Here is a 16,183-nt window from a genome sequence, read left to right as displayed (position 1 = left end):
CTAAGCTTATTTATGCAGAGAGAATTCTCCAGACTTAATCACACTTCCCTGGAAATTTTTTCCCTGTGTGACTGTTCTCCAGCCTCTCAGGCTGGCCTCCGTGGTCACCGGCATCCAATCCTGAATGCCAAATCTGCGGCCCTCTAGAAGATGAGCACTCTGTAATCACCACAGGAGAGACACCCTTGTCCTTGGATATAGGGTTATCCGCTGATGCATCTGAGGATGCGATCCGGACCATTTGTCCAGCAGATCCCACCGAAGAGTTCTTGCGGGAAATCTGCCGAATGGAATTGCTTCGTAATAAGCCACCATTTTTACCAGGACTCTTGTGCAATGATGCACTGACACTTTTCCTGGTTTTAGGAGGATCCCGATTAGCTCGGATAACTCCCTGGCTTTCTCCACTGGGAGAAACACGTTTTTCTGGACTGTGTCCAGAATCATCCCTATGAACAGTAGACGTGTCATCGGAAAAAGCTGCGATTTTGGAATATTTAGAATCCACTCGTGCTGACGTAGAACTACTTAAGATAGTGCTACTCCGACCTCCAACTGTTCTCTGGACCTTGCCCTTATCAGGAAAGCGTCCATGTTTCCTTTTAAGAAAAATCATCATTCCGGCCATTACCTTGGTAAAGACCCGGGGCGCCGTGGACAACCCAAACGGCAGCGTCTGAACTGATAGTGACAGTTCTGTACCAGGAACCTGAAGTACCCTTGGTGAGAAGGGCAAATTTGGACCTGTAGGTAAGCGTCCCTGATATCCAGTGACACCATATCGTCCCCTTCTTCCTGGTTCGCTATCACTGCTCTGAGTGACTCCATCTTGATTTGAACGCTTGTATGTAAGTGTTCAAATATTTCAGATCTCACCGAGCCGGTTGGCTTCAGTACCACAATATAGTGTGGAATACTACCCCCTTCCATGTTGTAAGAGGGGTACTTTGATTATCACCTGCTGGGAATACAGCCTGTGAATTGTGTGAGGGGGAGATGTCTCGAATTTCCAATGTACACCTGGGATACTACATGTAGGATCCCGGAGTTCCCTTGCGAGTGAGCCCCCTGCGTACTGAAACTCTTGAGATGACCCCCTACCGCACCTGAGTCCGCTTGTACGGCCCCAGCGTTATGCTGCGGACTTGGCAGAAGCTGTGAGGGGCTTCTGTTCCTGGGAATGGGCTGCTTGCTGCAGTCTTCTTCCCTTTCCTCTACCCCTGGGCAGATATGACTGGCCTTTGCCCGCCTGCCCCTATGGGGACGAAAGGACTGAGACTGAAAAGACTGTGTCCTTTTTTGCCGATATGTGATTCGGGGTAACAAAAGTGGATTTTTCAGCTGTTGCCATGGCCACCAGGTCCGATGGACCGCCCCTTTATACGGCAATACTTCCACATGCCGTCTGGAATCTGCCTCACCTGACCACTGTCGTGTCTTCGTCTGGCAGATATGTAAATCACATTTACTCTTGATGCCAGAATGCAAATATCCCTCTGCGCATCACGCATATATAGAAATGCATCCTTAAAATGCTCTATAGTCAATAAAATCTTGTCCCTGTCAAGGGTATCAAAATTTTCAGTCAGGAAATCCGACCAAGCCCCCTCAGCGCTGCACATCCAGGCTGAGGCGATTGCTGGTCGTAGTATAACACCAGTATGTGTGTATATACTGTCATGATATTTTTCAGCTTCCTATCAGCTGGCTTCTTGAGGGCGGCCGTATCTAGAGACGGTAACGCCATGTTTTTATAAGCGTGTGAGCGCCTTATCCACCCTAAGGTGTGTTTCCCAACTCGCCCTTACTTCTGGCGGGAAAGGGTATACCGCCCATAACTTTCTATCGGAGGAACCCCACGTGTCATCACACACTTCATTTAATTTATCTGATTCAGGCAAAACTACAAGTAGTTTATTCACACCCTACAAAATACCCTTATTTGTGGTACTTGTAGTATCAGAAATATGTAACAGCTCCTTCATTGCCCTTAACATGTAACTCGTGGCCCTAAAGGAAAATTACGTATGTTTCTTCACCGTCGACACTGGGGTCAGTGTCCATGTCTGTGTCTGTCGACCGACTGAGGTAAATGGGCGTTTTTACAAGCCCCTGACGGTGTCTGAGACGCCTGGACCGGTACTAATTTGTCCGCCGGCCATCTCATGTCGTCAACCGTCTTGCAGCGTGTTGACATTATCACGTAATTCCATAAGTAGACCATCCATTCCGGTGTCGACTCCCTAGAGAGTGACATCAACATTACAGGCAATTTGCTCCGCCTCCTCACCAACATTTTCCTCATACATGTCGACACACACGTACCGACATACAGCACACACACAGGGAATGCTCTGATAGAGGACAGGACCCACTAGCCCTTTGGGGAGACAGAGGGAGAGTTTGCCAGCACACACCAAAAGCGCTATAATGTATATAACAACCCTAGAAGGTGTTGTTTCTATATATGCGCTCTTAATATATCATTATATCGCCAATTTATGCCCCCCTTCTCTTTTAACCCTGTTTCTGTAGTGCAGTGCAGGGGAGAGTGGGAGCCTTCCTCACCAGCGGAGCTGATCAGGAAAATGGCGCTGAGTGCTGAGGAGAATAAGCTCCGCCCCCTTTTCGGCGGGCTTTTCCTCCCGGTTTTTTAATAACTGGCCTGGGTTAAAATACATACATATAGCCTTAATGGCTATATGTGATGTATTTATTTGCCAAATAGGTATTTATATTGCTGCCCAGGGCGCCCCCAGCAGCGCCCTGCACCCTCCGTGACCGTGTCAGTGAGCCGTGTGACAACAATGGCGCACAGCTGCAGTGCTGTGCGCTACCTCTCTGAAGACTGTGAAGTCTTCTGCCGCCTGTTTCCGGACCTCCGTTCCGCCGTCTTTCTTCAGCGTCTGTAAGGGGGATCGGCGGCGCGGCTCCGGGACGAACCCCAGGCTGACCTGTGTTCCGACTCCCTCTGGAGCTCAGTGTCCAGTAGCCTAAGACTTCAATCCTCCTGCACGCAGGTGAGTTGCCAGTCTCTCCCCTAAGTCCCTCGTTGCAGTGATCCTGTCGCCAGCAGGAATCACTGATTAGAAACCTAAAAAAAAACTTTACTAAATAGCTCCTTAAGAGAGCCATCCAGTTTGCACCCTTCTCGGACGGGCACAAAAACCTAACTGAGGCTTGGAGGAGGGTCATAGGGGGAGGAGCCAGTACACACCATGTGACCTAAAAAGCTTTTTAGATGTGCCCTGTCTCCTGCGGAGCCCGCTATTCCCCATGGTCCTGACGGAGTCCCCAGCATCCACTAGGACGTTAGAGAAACAGGAAAAGGAAGACCAATGTGTAGTATGTATAACAACCACGTTTTGTTTAAACTTAAACGTCGCAGTCGGGGGTGATATTGCAAACACACTGGGTAGATCTTCAAAAATTATATATAGTTCTTCAAGAAATGACGTTCCCCAACTTACACTTGAAAATGCAAGATGAATCCTAAAAAGGTATCTTTAAATGGACCTGCTCCCCAATATGCAGGAAATGGCACGTAGTGCAAAATATCTTTATAGAGATATAATAGTTGTGAAATAGAGCGTACCCCAACTCACACTGTGTGATATAGAGTGAATCCTGTAAAGGTATCTTTTTATCAAACTCTCCTCCCGATGTGAATAAAACCAACACACGTGATAAAGAAGGATGGAAAGGTGTCTTTACAGGTATATGGTGGTCTCCATGAAAGGCGTACCCTGACTCACGTATATAAGTGGGGTGATGTTCCCGTAAAGGTATCTTTATATCATGTATCCCAAATTTCACGTCCACACCACGATTTTTCTTAAAAAACTGGTTTTTATTCGGCTACATAAAATTCTCCACAAACTCCGCCGCGGAGTGTACAAGAATACAAAAAATGGTAAAAAAAGAATGTTTTAGCCCCAAAAACGAGACTAGTAACCAATGTAAAAGAGTCAAGACATAAAAATATCCAAGTTAAAAAAAGGAAATAGCTACTCACACTCCCAGATGTGTATTCAATCAACGCGTTTCGGTCATACCGACCTTTATCAAGATGTGGCGGATGTATTGGCTGCAAAAACATCAAAAGTGAGGGTACCAGTAAAATCATGAGTATCAATATCAATAATACTGTAATTGACATTAAAGAGTTCATGACGTGTGACACCAAGAATGTGGTATATGCCATTAGGTGTAAATGCAATTTATTTTACATCGGTAGAACATCTCGTGCCCTCAAAATCAGAATAGGAGAACACATTCGAAATATAAAAAAGGGCATTGCCACACATTCTTTGTCTTTACATTTTAAAAATGTACACGATTGTTCGGTCTCTGGGATCACAGGTTTTTTCGGCATCAGACATGTCAAATCATCATTAAGAAGTAAAAATACAGCAAGTGCCCTGGCAAAAACTGAAATGAGTTGTATCTACAACTACAACACCTTAGATCCACATGGTCTTAACAGCGATTTCGAATTAAAGTGGTTCTTATAGCCTTTGAAATCTGTTAGCTTCACTGAACTGTCATCTAAATATTAAATATGAAATATACAAATTATTCCTGTGTTAATATTACTACGAGTATTAATTATACTGTCTAAGGTTGATTGTATATATATATCCCTATATGATACATGTCCTATGTCTATTTTTATAGTTGGTATTAACAGCGCTGTGTTTATTTGTAGTAAACTACAATTCCCATAATCCTGTTGTCAAAACCTCGGCACAATCGATTACGTGACCCGTCATTTCCGGAAGTTCCGTGATTCGTCACTTCCGGGACTCGAGTAGAACCACAAAATTATGTTGGTCAAAACTACATCTCCCGGCCAGCCACGCAAACCGAATACTTGAACTACAAAAGGAACAAACAGGAAACTACATTTCCCGGCTCCCTCTGAATGACCGGAACTTCCGGTCCGCGGTATTCGACGTAATGGAACCGGACCTTATTTATTTATGTTTAATCTGATTATATTTTAAGAAAATCACATCAATGAAGCTAGGTCCTGTTTTATTGTGTCAGGTTTTTATGCTGAACAGTAGTGATTTATGGTTTGCATATTGCTTGTCCCCATAACATTTAATTGAATGATGTCACTTCCTGTACATCATGACTGGATATCTGTCCCATAAATCTCTCACCCCAGTACACTCCAGTTCATCTTGATAAAGGTCGGTATGACCGAAACGCGTTGATTAAATACACATCTGGGAGTGTGAGTAGCTATTTCCTTTTTTTAACTTGGATATTTTTATGTCTTGACTCTTTTACATTGGTTACTAGTCTCGTTTTTGGGGCTAAAACATTCTTTTTTTACCATTTTTTGTATTCTTGTACACTCCGCGGCGGAGTTTGTGGAGAATTTTATGTAGCCGAATAAAAACCAGTTTTTTAAGAAAAATCGTGGTGTGGACGTGAAATTTGGGATACATGATATAAAGATACCTTTACGGGAACATCACCCCACTTATATACGTGAGTCAGGGTACGCCTTTCATGGAGACCACCATATACCTGTAAAGACACCTTTCCATCCTTCTTTATCACGTGTGTTGGTTTTATTCACATCGGGAGGAGAGTTTGATAAAAAGATACCTTTACAGGATTCACTCTATATCACACAGTGTGAGTTGGGGTACGCTCTATTTCACAACTATTATATCTCTATAAAGATATTTTGCACTACGTGCCATTTCCTGCATATTGGGGAGCAGGTCCATTTAAAGATACCTTTATAGGATTCATCTTGCATTTTCAAGTGTAAGTTGGGGTACGTCATTTCTTGAAGAACTATATATAATTTTTGAAGATCTACCCAGTGTGTTTGCAATATCACCCCCGACTGCGACGTTTAAGTTTAAACAAAATGTGGTTGTTATACATACTACACATTGGTCTTCCTTTTCCTGTTTTTTCCATATCAAATTGAGGTTGCATGAGATCAACTTAACGATTCCTGGCTGTGAAAAAGGAAGACTAACTAAAGATACCTTTATAGGATTCTTACCACATCATCAAGTGTGAGTTTGGGTACGCTGCATATGAAAACCTATAGATCGTAAAAGATACCTTTATGTGTCCTGTACACCACTCTCCTTTGTGAGTTTTGGGGTACGCACCACATTCAAATAGCCATTCATCTGTATTGATCTTAAGAAATTTTGGGATTGAAACAAATTCTTATGTGGAATACTACACATTGGTTCTTATGTTCTTTATTTTCATATTCCTCGTTGTGACATCTATATTGAACATCATCCATTCGGAGAACCTGAAAATCAAACATCTGATTCTACAGTCTTAAAACAGGGACGTACATATTCTATTTGATTTTTTCTTGTTGTTTTTTCCTGCTATATGCTCTTGCGCTATATGCACTAGGGAGGTTTATATTTCTTGTTTCAATTGTGTATGTGGAATGTGGTGACATTCATTTTAAACCTCTAAGTGCTACAGCAGCATTGCGCCATTCAGGTACACTATCCTTTTTCTCTTTTATCTTGAATAAAAGACACCTGTCCACACCCTTAAACAGTCAGACTGCTACCTCTCCACCATGGCCAAGACCAGAGAGCTGTCTAAGGACACCAGGGACAAAATTGTATTGCTGCACAAGGCTGGGATGAGCTACTCAACAAAAGGCAAGCAGCTTGGTGAGTAGAGATCAACTGTTGGCACAATTATTAAAAAATGGAAGAAATATAAGATCACTGACAACCTCCCTCGACCTGGGGCTCCATGCAAGATCTCACCTCGTGGTGTATCAATGATCTTGAGAACGGTGCGGAATCAGCCCAGAACTACACAGGGGACCTGGTCAATGACCTCAAGAAAGCTGGGACCACAGTCACAAGGTTACCATTAGTAACACACTACATCGTCATGGATTGAAATCCTGCAGCACCCGAAAGGTCCCCCTGCTTAAGACAGCACATGTCCAGGCCCGTCTAAAGTTTGCCAGTGACCATCTGGATGATCCAGAGGAGGATTGGGAGAATGTAATGTGGCCAGATGAACTTTTTGGTATAAACTCCACTCACCGTGTTTGGAGGGAGAAGAATGATGATGAATGGCATCCCCACTGTGAAGCATAGGGATGGAAACATCATGCTTTTGGGCTGCTTTTCTGCAAAGGGGACAGGACGACTGATCCGTATTAAAGAGAGGATGAATGGGGCCATGTATCGTGAGATTTTGGGCAAAAACCTCCTTTCCTCAGTAAGAGCATTGAAGATGGAACGTGGCTGGGTCTTCCAGCATGACAATGACCCCAAACACACCGCCCGGGCAACTAAGGAGTGGCTCAGTAAGAAGCATTTCTAGGCCCTGGAGTGGCCTAGCCAGTTTCCAGACCTCAACTCAATAGAAAATCTGTGGAGGCAGTTGAAAGTCCATGTTGCTCGGCGTCAGCCCCAAAACATGACAGATCTAGAGAAGATCTGCATGGAAGAGTGGGCCAAAATACCTGCTACAGTGTGTGCAAACCTGGTAAAGAACTACAGGAAACGTTTGACCTCTGTAATTACACACCGAGGTTATATTACTATAAGTATTGAAGTTAAACATTTTGATTGTCCAAATATTTATTTTCCGCAAGAATATACAAATAAATTGTTCAAAAATCATACAATGTGATTTCCTGTTTTTTTTTCTTTCAGATTCTGTCTCTCACAGTTGAAGTGTACCTATGATGGAAATTACAGACCTCTCTCATCTTTTTAAGTGGGTCAACTTGCACAATCGGTGGCTGTCCAAATACTTTTTTGCCCCACTGTGTGTGTGTGTGTGTGTGTGTGTGTGTGTGTGTGTGTGTGTGTGTGTATGTATATATATATATATATATATATATATATAATCACATACATATATGCCGTGGGAGTAGCAGTTGACTTACCGATGGACACAATACCGACGGTCATAACCCCCACACCCATTGACCGATAGTAAAAATACCGACATTCATTATGCTGACGTGTTCAAAATGACAACATAGTCCGAATACAGACACTTGAAATGCCGGCATGTCAAAATACTGACATGCATTTTTAAGTAAGTTTTGACCAAAAACAGACTTGTTCATACTTTACCATACCAGTGGACCTGGAGGGCGAGCGGGCTCGGTACAGTTAGACGGTGTCCATGTCAACACTGACACAAAACCCCAGAAAAACTCATGTCAGTATTATGACATGTCGGCATTTCAAATGTCGGTATTCTGTTAGTATTTTGAACACGTCGACATAATGAATGTCGGTATTTTGAACATGTCGGTATTTTGACTGTAGGCTAATGGCTGTCAGGATTATGACCATTGGTATTGTGTCCGTCAGTAAAGCATACCGAACCCATGCCGTGGATATATATCTTATGCAGATTAAAAGAAGTCTAAACATAAGCATACAGTTATACAAACTTCTAAATATACGAAACTACATTTTTAATGTGAGAACTTTGTATTGATCATATTTAATAGCTGCATGATGCAATCACTTCCACAGTGTCACTAGAAGTTTCCTATTAAGGTACAGAACAGAATAAGTCCATAATTTGCATACAGTGTACACAAATCACTTTTATCCCAATAGAACAAAATGTATATGCTGGCTAGTAATAAAACCTCAACCATTATCAATCTTAGTATAACTGGCGACCTGTCTTAAGAATTGCCTTCATCCAATATATCGGACTCTGACAATTGCAATAATCAATGCGGGAGATAATGAGAGCGTGGATTACAGTTTTTGCAGTGTTTTGTGTAAGGTATGGTCGTATTTTGGATATGTTTTTTAGATGCATGTAACATGATTTTAAGACAGATTGAATAAAGTAGCAGAACAGGGTACCTTATTCAGCTTTAATCGCAATGCTGCGAAAACGCAGATCAGACGATTATCATCTGTCTGTGCATGCGCAGCATTGCAAAGGTGCGTGTGTGCGATCAAAAACGTGATCACATCCCGGAAGGGGGTGGTCTTCAGTATGCTGACTGTCGGGATACCGGCGCACAGTATACCGGCGCCGGGATCCCAACAGCCGGCATGCCGACAGATTTTCTCCCTCGTGGGGGTCCACGACCCCCCTGGAGGGAGAATAAATAGTGTGGCGCGCCACCGTGCCCGCAGCATGGTGAGTGCAGTGAGACCGCAAGGGGCTCATTTGCACTCGCCACGCTGTTGGTATGCCGGCGGTCGGGCTCCCGGCGCCGGGAGCCCGGCCGCCGGCATACCATAGTACACCCCCCGGAAGGATGCGATTGCATTATGATTGATATCGGTGGGTGGCAAGGGGGCGGGGAGCAAATACGCAGGCAGGTCTGGGCTGTTTTTCGGGACGGTCGCGTGACGTCACATGTGGCCACTGCGACAGAAAACATGGCACTGGTGCACCTGCATATGTAGGCTAGCTGAGAATGAAGGTTGCTACCGGTAAAGCCCGATGATATTGCATTTCACATTGGGTTTGCATTTATAAAATCGAAAGCAATGCGGGGCAGCGCTTAGCATGTGAGTACTAGCAGTTGCAGTTTTGCTTTTTTGACAAAATTGCAACTGAAGCTGAATAAGGTCCAGGTTACAGTGGGCACAGGGGCATATTAAGACAGGAAGGGGCTGGTGTACACTCTCTGTCTGGGCCCCCTCCTCTCTAGCCAGCTGTATGCTGTGCATGCCTCCGGAGAAATGGCATGGCAAACATTTTCCTTGCAATTTAACCACTATCCATGCACAACACATCAGGAATATGGACACTGCTCCATTTTCCCGGTGATTTGTGCAGCTCTGCTGCTGCCGACGTGGGACTCCGGAGGTAAGTATTGATGAAATGGGTGTAAGCTGTACGGAGTGGACCCCCTCTTTGACCCAGGGGCCTCCGGCACCCATTATAGATATGCCACTGACTGGGCATAGCCTAACCAAAACTGTCCATTGAATGTCTATTTCTGCTGTGATATGCAGGTGGTAAGGCAGGAATTTGGGATACGGTATGATATAATAGCAGACGGGATGCCGGCTGTCAGTATACAGACAGCGGAATACCGCCTGCGAGTCCCCTTGCGGGGTCATAGTAACATAGTATCTAAGGTTGAAAAAAGACAATTGTCCATCGAGTTCAACCTATTTGTGGTCTCCTATACAGGATTATTTGGTCTAAAATTTTGACTGATGTAGATGTCAGCCGTTGCATTTTAGCCCTCTTTTTATAGTAACTATAGTGCATGATTATGCACGCTGACAACGCTTCGAGCCGGGTGGCAAGCTTTACTCGCCACAGGTTCTATTCCCACACAGTTGGTGGCGTGGACCCACCAAACAGGTGGGAATTATGGGTGGGTATATCGGTCTGCTGACCGTCGGTAAAATGCCAGGTTCTGGGATACCGGTGCCAGTCTCCTGAATGCCGGGATCCCAACAGCTGGCATTGTAACTAAATTACCGGAATTGATACTAGGCATCATTTCAAAGCATCCACCTAGAAAATATACAAGAAATAATAATCAAGGAAGCATTACAATATCATAAACAAACAGTTTATAAAATGTAGATTGGAGGCTAAGGTACAAATAAAAACAATGGGGTATATTTACTAAAATTCGTATTTTTCTGAATAAGGTCAAAGTTCAAACACGAATGACATCGAATGTGTGAATTTGCAACTTTTTGAATTAATTACGCCTCATTTACTATGCTGTCATGTTTTGATTATTTCCATTTTTCGATGTCTATGTCATTCGTGTTTTTCCAAGGTAGAATGCGGCCGATTTTGTGGATTTGCGGCCGTGTTGTCAGGTTTTTTTTCGACTGCGTAATTTTTCGGTTACGGCAGTGTTTTCCCGTTCCCGGCAGCGTTTTTTTTCTAAGTTTCGTTTTTGTCACTCGTCCGTGATTGGTTTGATTCGTGATGGAGGAGTGTCTGTGCTCATTACTATAAAACCGCCCCAAACCGTCCGAACCTCGTGGGTTTAGCTAGTGGAGAGGTGAGAGGAAGTTGTATTTGGAGTTGGAGAGTTGATAGGAGTGTTTTTGGCGGTTTTGAGTAGGTTCTTTGCGATTGTTGAGTGCTGTACTGTGTGTGTAAGTAGTCTTGTCATACTTGTTGTGTAGTTATTTAAAAGTCTGTCTAGTTTTTTGTCTTTGTTTTTTTTTTAAAGTCTATTGTCATTGTTTGTGAGTGTGTGTGTGTGTGTGTGTGTGTGTGTGTGTGTGTGTTTGGTGTGTGGTGTGTAGTGGTAGTGGAGGAGTGTGTCTAGTGTTTTTTTTTCTCGTGTTATTTGTTGTTTGTCCTGAATATGTCCCAGTCAGAGGTGAGTGTGGTGGAGGAGGTGAGTGAGAGGGAGGAGGTGAGTGAGGTGGAGGAGGGGAGTGTGGTGGAGGAGGTTAGGTTAGTGAGGAGGAGGGGGAGGTTGCTGCTGCGGGCTCGAGTGATAGTGACAGTGATGGTGCTGTGGCTCCGCAGCCACGCACCACTACAAAGACGGGCCGCAATGTCAAATTCAGCTACGCAGAGAATATGGCATTGGTGCGGGAGCTGATGAGACATCATCGTCAGCTATTTGGCCATGATGCTGCCAAGGTTTCTTCACGCAGGAAGAGTGGTCTGTGGGGGAAGGTAGTTGCGGCAGTTAATAGTGAGGGTGTGGTGAGGTGGACCGAGGACACGTGTCGTAAGCGATTCTACGACATCAAGCGGCGTGTCAAGGCTAAGATGTCTAAGGAGGCTAAATCAGCCCGCCAAACAGGGGGTGGACACCCCTTCCGAGCGTCATATCGGGATTGGGAGGACAAAACACAAACAAAACAAGTGCGTTGACCTTGGTGGAGTTCAGGTTAATTACTTATTCATCAATTTGTTAGTGTGTGCTGCTGCTTCCCCCTATTGAGGTAATTGCCAACCTCAAGGCAGTAGACTAAAGAAAAAAAAAAATTTGTGTTGGGGATGCGCTACACCACTAGCAAAAAAATATTAAAAAATGATGAAAAATGTACATATGATTCTATATATTAATGTATATAGAAAGGGTTTAATACTCTTTACACAATTTCATAAACAAAAAAGTTATAATTTATTTTTCTAGAATTTCATATATAGACAGCTTTTTTTTTAAAATTCATTAATATAAAGCCTGTATTACTATGCGGCTCTTCACCTTTAAGAAAACATGTTTAAAACAAACATTTAAAAAAAAAAAAAACATATATATAGATAGGCTGTATAGCTGATATAGCCTTTTGAACAGTCCTAGGATTCAAAACAATGTTAATCTATATATAGAGTCCTATCAGATCTGATGCGTTGTAGCGATCTTTGCTACAAATTGATCTTTGTTTATTTTATGTAGACAGAGTTCACTGGGTCCCTGCTGTGCACAGCTTTTGATGTTAGTAATATGCATGCATTATGGATTGTTAAACCACTTGACCTTGCATCCACATTGTTTTCCCCTGGTTCCAAATCATACAGCTTGATCCCTCCGGACTCTTATTACATCAGTTAGGTTACCGTGATTGCGTTCTGCCGGGATTCAAGTAGCGCTGTTGGTTCCGATTTCGTTGGGGTCCGTGGCTGTCACAGTGATGGTTATGAATGGGCTCCTTTGAACGTGTTTGGAGGAGCCTGTGCGTACTCTTATTCCGCCAGAAGTGGTTGGTGCGACTCATGTCCGGGATTCGGATCGCCCAAGGCAGGATGGTGAGTTGTATATTTTTTTATAATTTATAATTAAAACATCTGTGCTTTGTCCTTAGTTGTCTGAAATGTCTTCTAGCTAATTGTGATTGTAAGTTGGTTAATTCTTCTAATGTGTTGGTGATGTAGTTTTATTCACAAATAGTTATGTTTTTGTCCTTTGTATTGTCAATTTAGCAGGTGACCTTGGCCTTTTTCTGTTTTTTTTTTCAAAAAAAGTAAATTGTTGTGGGTGTCTTTAAATGAAGTGTGAGTCATGTGTTTTGCGTAATGTGTGTTAATTTTTTTTAATGGACTTATGGTTATTGTGTGTTGTTCTGGGTTGTCCTTTGTGTGGTTGATGTGATTTTTCATGCAGATTTTAATTTGATGCTTACAATTTGGCGCATATATTTGGTGGTAGTGTTTGGTTGTTAGCAGCAAGCAAATGTTAAATACAGAGCAATATTCTGGTTGTGTTAAGCTACCACGGTTGGGTTTTTAGTAGTATAATATTGTGAATTCTGCACCTTTGGGTATGGATTGGTTGGTGTAATTGTTTCATAATTTAAGTATACACACCCAATGAAGTCAGGCAGAAAAGCATAAGCATAGTTTTGTTTACTTCTCATCATGTTCCTCATATGTTTACATCACAATAAGGTTTTTGCATAAACATATAAACATAATATAATGTTCATAAGGACAATCTTCATATTTCTACAGTACGAAAGAGACGCAGCATAGCCAGGCCACAACCCACACTGACAAGAGATGCAGATGCTGGCGATGCAGGTAAGAATTTAGTATATACACATATTCTGAAAACACATAGAAATGCAGAATTTTAATGTTTATCTTATCACATAGGTCCTTCTTCATCAAACCCCCCTCCACTAAGACGACCATCACAGGGCTCGGATACTCTCCATAAGATGGGTACCAAGAGACGCCGTGTTGAGGCGGAATATCCACCCGCATCCTCACCACCACAACGGCGCATCTCTACAGTGTCGTCCCAGCCACCACAAGCCATTTTGGCCAGTCCACAAAGCGAGGAACCACAATCCCCTCAGCTATCTGGTGAGTAAACATAACATTTAATTGTAAAAACTTTTAAAAACAGTGGGGTAGATGTATTAACCTGGAGAAGGCATAAGGAAGTGATAAACCAGTGATATGTGCAAGGTGATAAAGGCAGCAGCCAATCAGATCCTAACTGTTAATTTACATATTGGAGCTGATTGGCTGGTGCCTTTATCACCTTGCACATATCACTGGTTTATCACTTCCTTATGCCTTCTCCAGGTTAATACATCTGCCCCAGTGTTTGTGCACAGCCAAAAAAAATGTGTTCAAAAAAACACTCATCCTTGTAATAATCCCCAACAGCAAGCACATGGGGGTAACGTTAGTAAGATAAAAAAAAAATCAGATGTGATGTTGGCCATAGCAACCAATTTTTTTTTTTTTTTTGCTAGAAACAGCTACATAAATGTTAAGTCTAATCCGATTGTTTTGCATGGCCAACATCACCAGTTATAAACATCGCCCACCTTAAGACATTTTCTACCATATTTTTTATTACATTTATTTGCACTATATTTAATCAAGTTTTGGCCAGACCACTGACTGCCTTGAACAATGTACGAGTGTATTACTCAACACATTTAATGTATTGAGTGTTTTACAAAAGTAAGCTTCATACACAATATGTAAATGTAGTAATTTGTATTTGTTAGAGTTCTTCGTGTTAGCACATTAATTATGGCTCAGAGTCCAACAATTCCCTGAAACATTTTTGAACTGAGTAGGGAACGTAAGAACTTAAATTGTTAAGTTTAGCCCACAATCTATTTATCATTTACAACATGAATATTATGAAGAAATGCATGTTGACGTAAAGCTATAAAAAAAAAACAATGCTAAATATTGACTAAATAGTGGCTGTCTTCAACCCCATACAGAACCACCCATCATTCCCGAGGATACCCAGCAGGAAACTGACTTGCAGGAATCGTACACACTACACCTGCAAGAGATTGATCCAAACCAGCCAACCACGCCGCAGGACATAACCCAAACACCCCAAACATCCCACAGCCCCCAATTGAGCCCAACACGACCCCAGCCACAAATGGGCCCAGAGTTTTGGTCCAGTTGGGCCACACAACAGGCGCAACACTATGCCTGTCTGAACACCCACAGCCAATACCTTGCCAGTCTGCCCCATCATCTGCCTAGACTCAGTCGGAACTCAGGCAGACTGATAGTTCAAGTTGGCAGAGTATCAAATTCTATGGTGCAGATGAGGGCAGACAACAGCCAAATGCACGCAAATTTACAAAGAATCATGGATGACCAACAGCGGCAGCAACAAGCCCTCATACAAATTATACAACATAACCAATTAATAAACGAAAGCCTCTCCCGAATCATTGCCAACAACACTGCCGCAACTACACAACTCACAGCAAGCCTCAACAACCTGAGCCAAAGCCTAAATGTGTTGGCTTCCCACCAACTAAGCTCAAGCTCAGGAACAACCACACCAAGCCAGACTCCAGTTACCTCTCCAGTAAGACGATCCAGCAGAACCAGGACCAATGAACCATCCCAATCCTCTGCACCCAGCAAACAAAAAACAAAGAAATGATCAAGGCTGCAGCAACAACTACAGTATGTTATTTTAAAATTACAAATTATCTAATTGATTCACTCAAAATGCCTGAGTTTAAGGTAATAAATTAATCATACGCAATATGTGTAATGTTTCATTTGTTAACGAGTGACAGTGTAAGTTATATATTGTATTGCCTAACTGTAAACAACATGAGAAATAACAAACAATAACGCAACACAAACAGAATTCCGACCTATCAAACATTTTATAATTGGTGTTAGGCAAGGTTAATTATGAATAAATAATACTTACCGGTAAAATAACGCAGAATCACTTCTTGCCTTACCTGCCTCCCTACATCTGTACTCACACTGTCGCCAGATGTTTCTAACTCACCTACTTGCTGACTGTTTTCTTCATCACCAACAGATGTTGGCGCAAACACATGTTATGAAGAAAACAGCAGCAGAACACAATCCTAGTCACCTTTGAGGGACTATACAACAAAAGCCCTGCAGACTTATCCAGACACCGAAACCTAGATTTCAGCACCTCTAAACATCTTTCTATCACATTCCGCGTGGACTTATGTGCATTATTATAATTGTGTTCAGCAGGAGAATCAGGTTGGGACAATGGAGTAAGGAGCCAAGAGTAGCAGCCATAACCACCATCACCTGAAAGACAGATATAGGCAACATTAGGACATGTGGTTTATGGAGGGGAAAAAACCATAATGACGAGGTTGATGTTACCACACATACACACAACACACTTGGAACATACCCAGCAGCCAGCCATCAGGCATTTGTCCGGCATCAAACTTATCAAAGAGGGATGACTGACTGAGGATGAAGGAGTCATGGCAGCCGC

The 16,183-nt window shown here is 42.8% G+C and overlaps 1 protein-coding gene across 1 annotated transcript; it reads left to right on the top strand.

Annotated features, from left to right (window-relative positions):
- Positions 1-12,631: 12,631 nt before the first annotated feature.
- On the top strand, positions 12,632-15,427 carry LOC134909141 (integrator complex subunit 3 homolog). The gene is made up of 4 exons (XM_063915670.1): positions 12,632-12,711; positions 13,414-13,482; positions 13,558-13,770; positions 14,655-15,427. Exons 3-4 carry the CDS (start codon positions 13,623-13,625, stop codon positions 15,341-15,343), a joined length of 837 nt encoding a protein of 278 aa, XP_063771740.1. The 5' UTR covers positions 12,632-12,711; positions 13,414-13,482; positions 13,558-13,622; the 3' UTR covers positions 15,344-15,427.
- Positions 15,428-16,183: the final 756 nt, after the last annotated feature.

Source organism: Pseudophryne corroboree, chromosome 1 (genome assembly GCF_028390025.1).
Source record: "Pseudophryne corroboree isolate aPseCor3 chromosome 1, aPseCor3.hap2, whole genome shotgun sequence".
NCBI lineage: Eukaryota > Metazoa > Chordata > Amphibia > Anura > Myobatrachidae > Pseudophryne > Pseudophryne corroboree.
The sequence above is the reverse complement of the archived record's forward strand: the minus strand, read 5'-3'. Positions and strand labels throughout refer to the sequence as shown.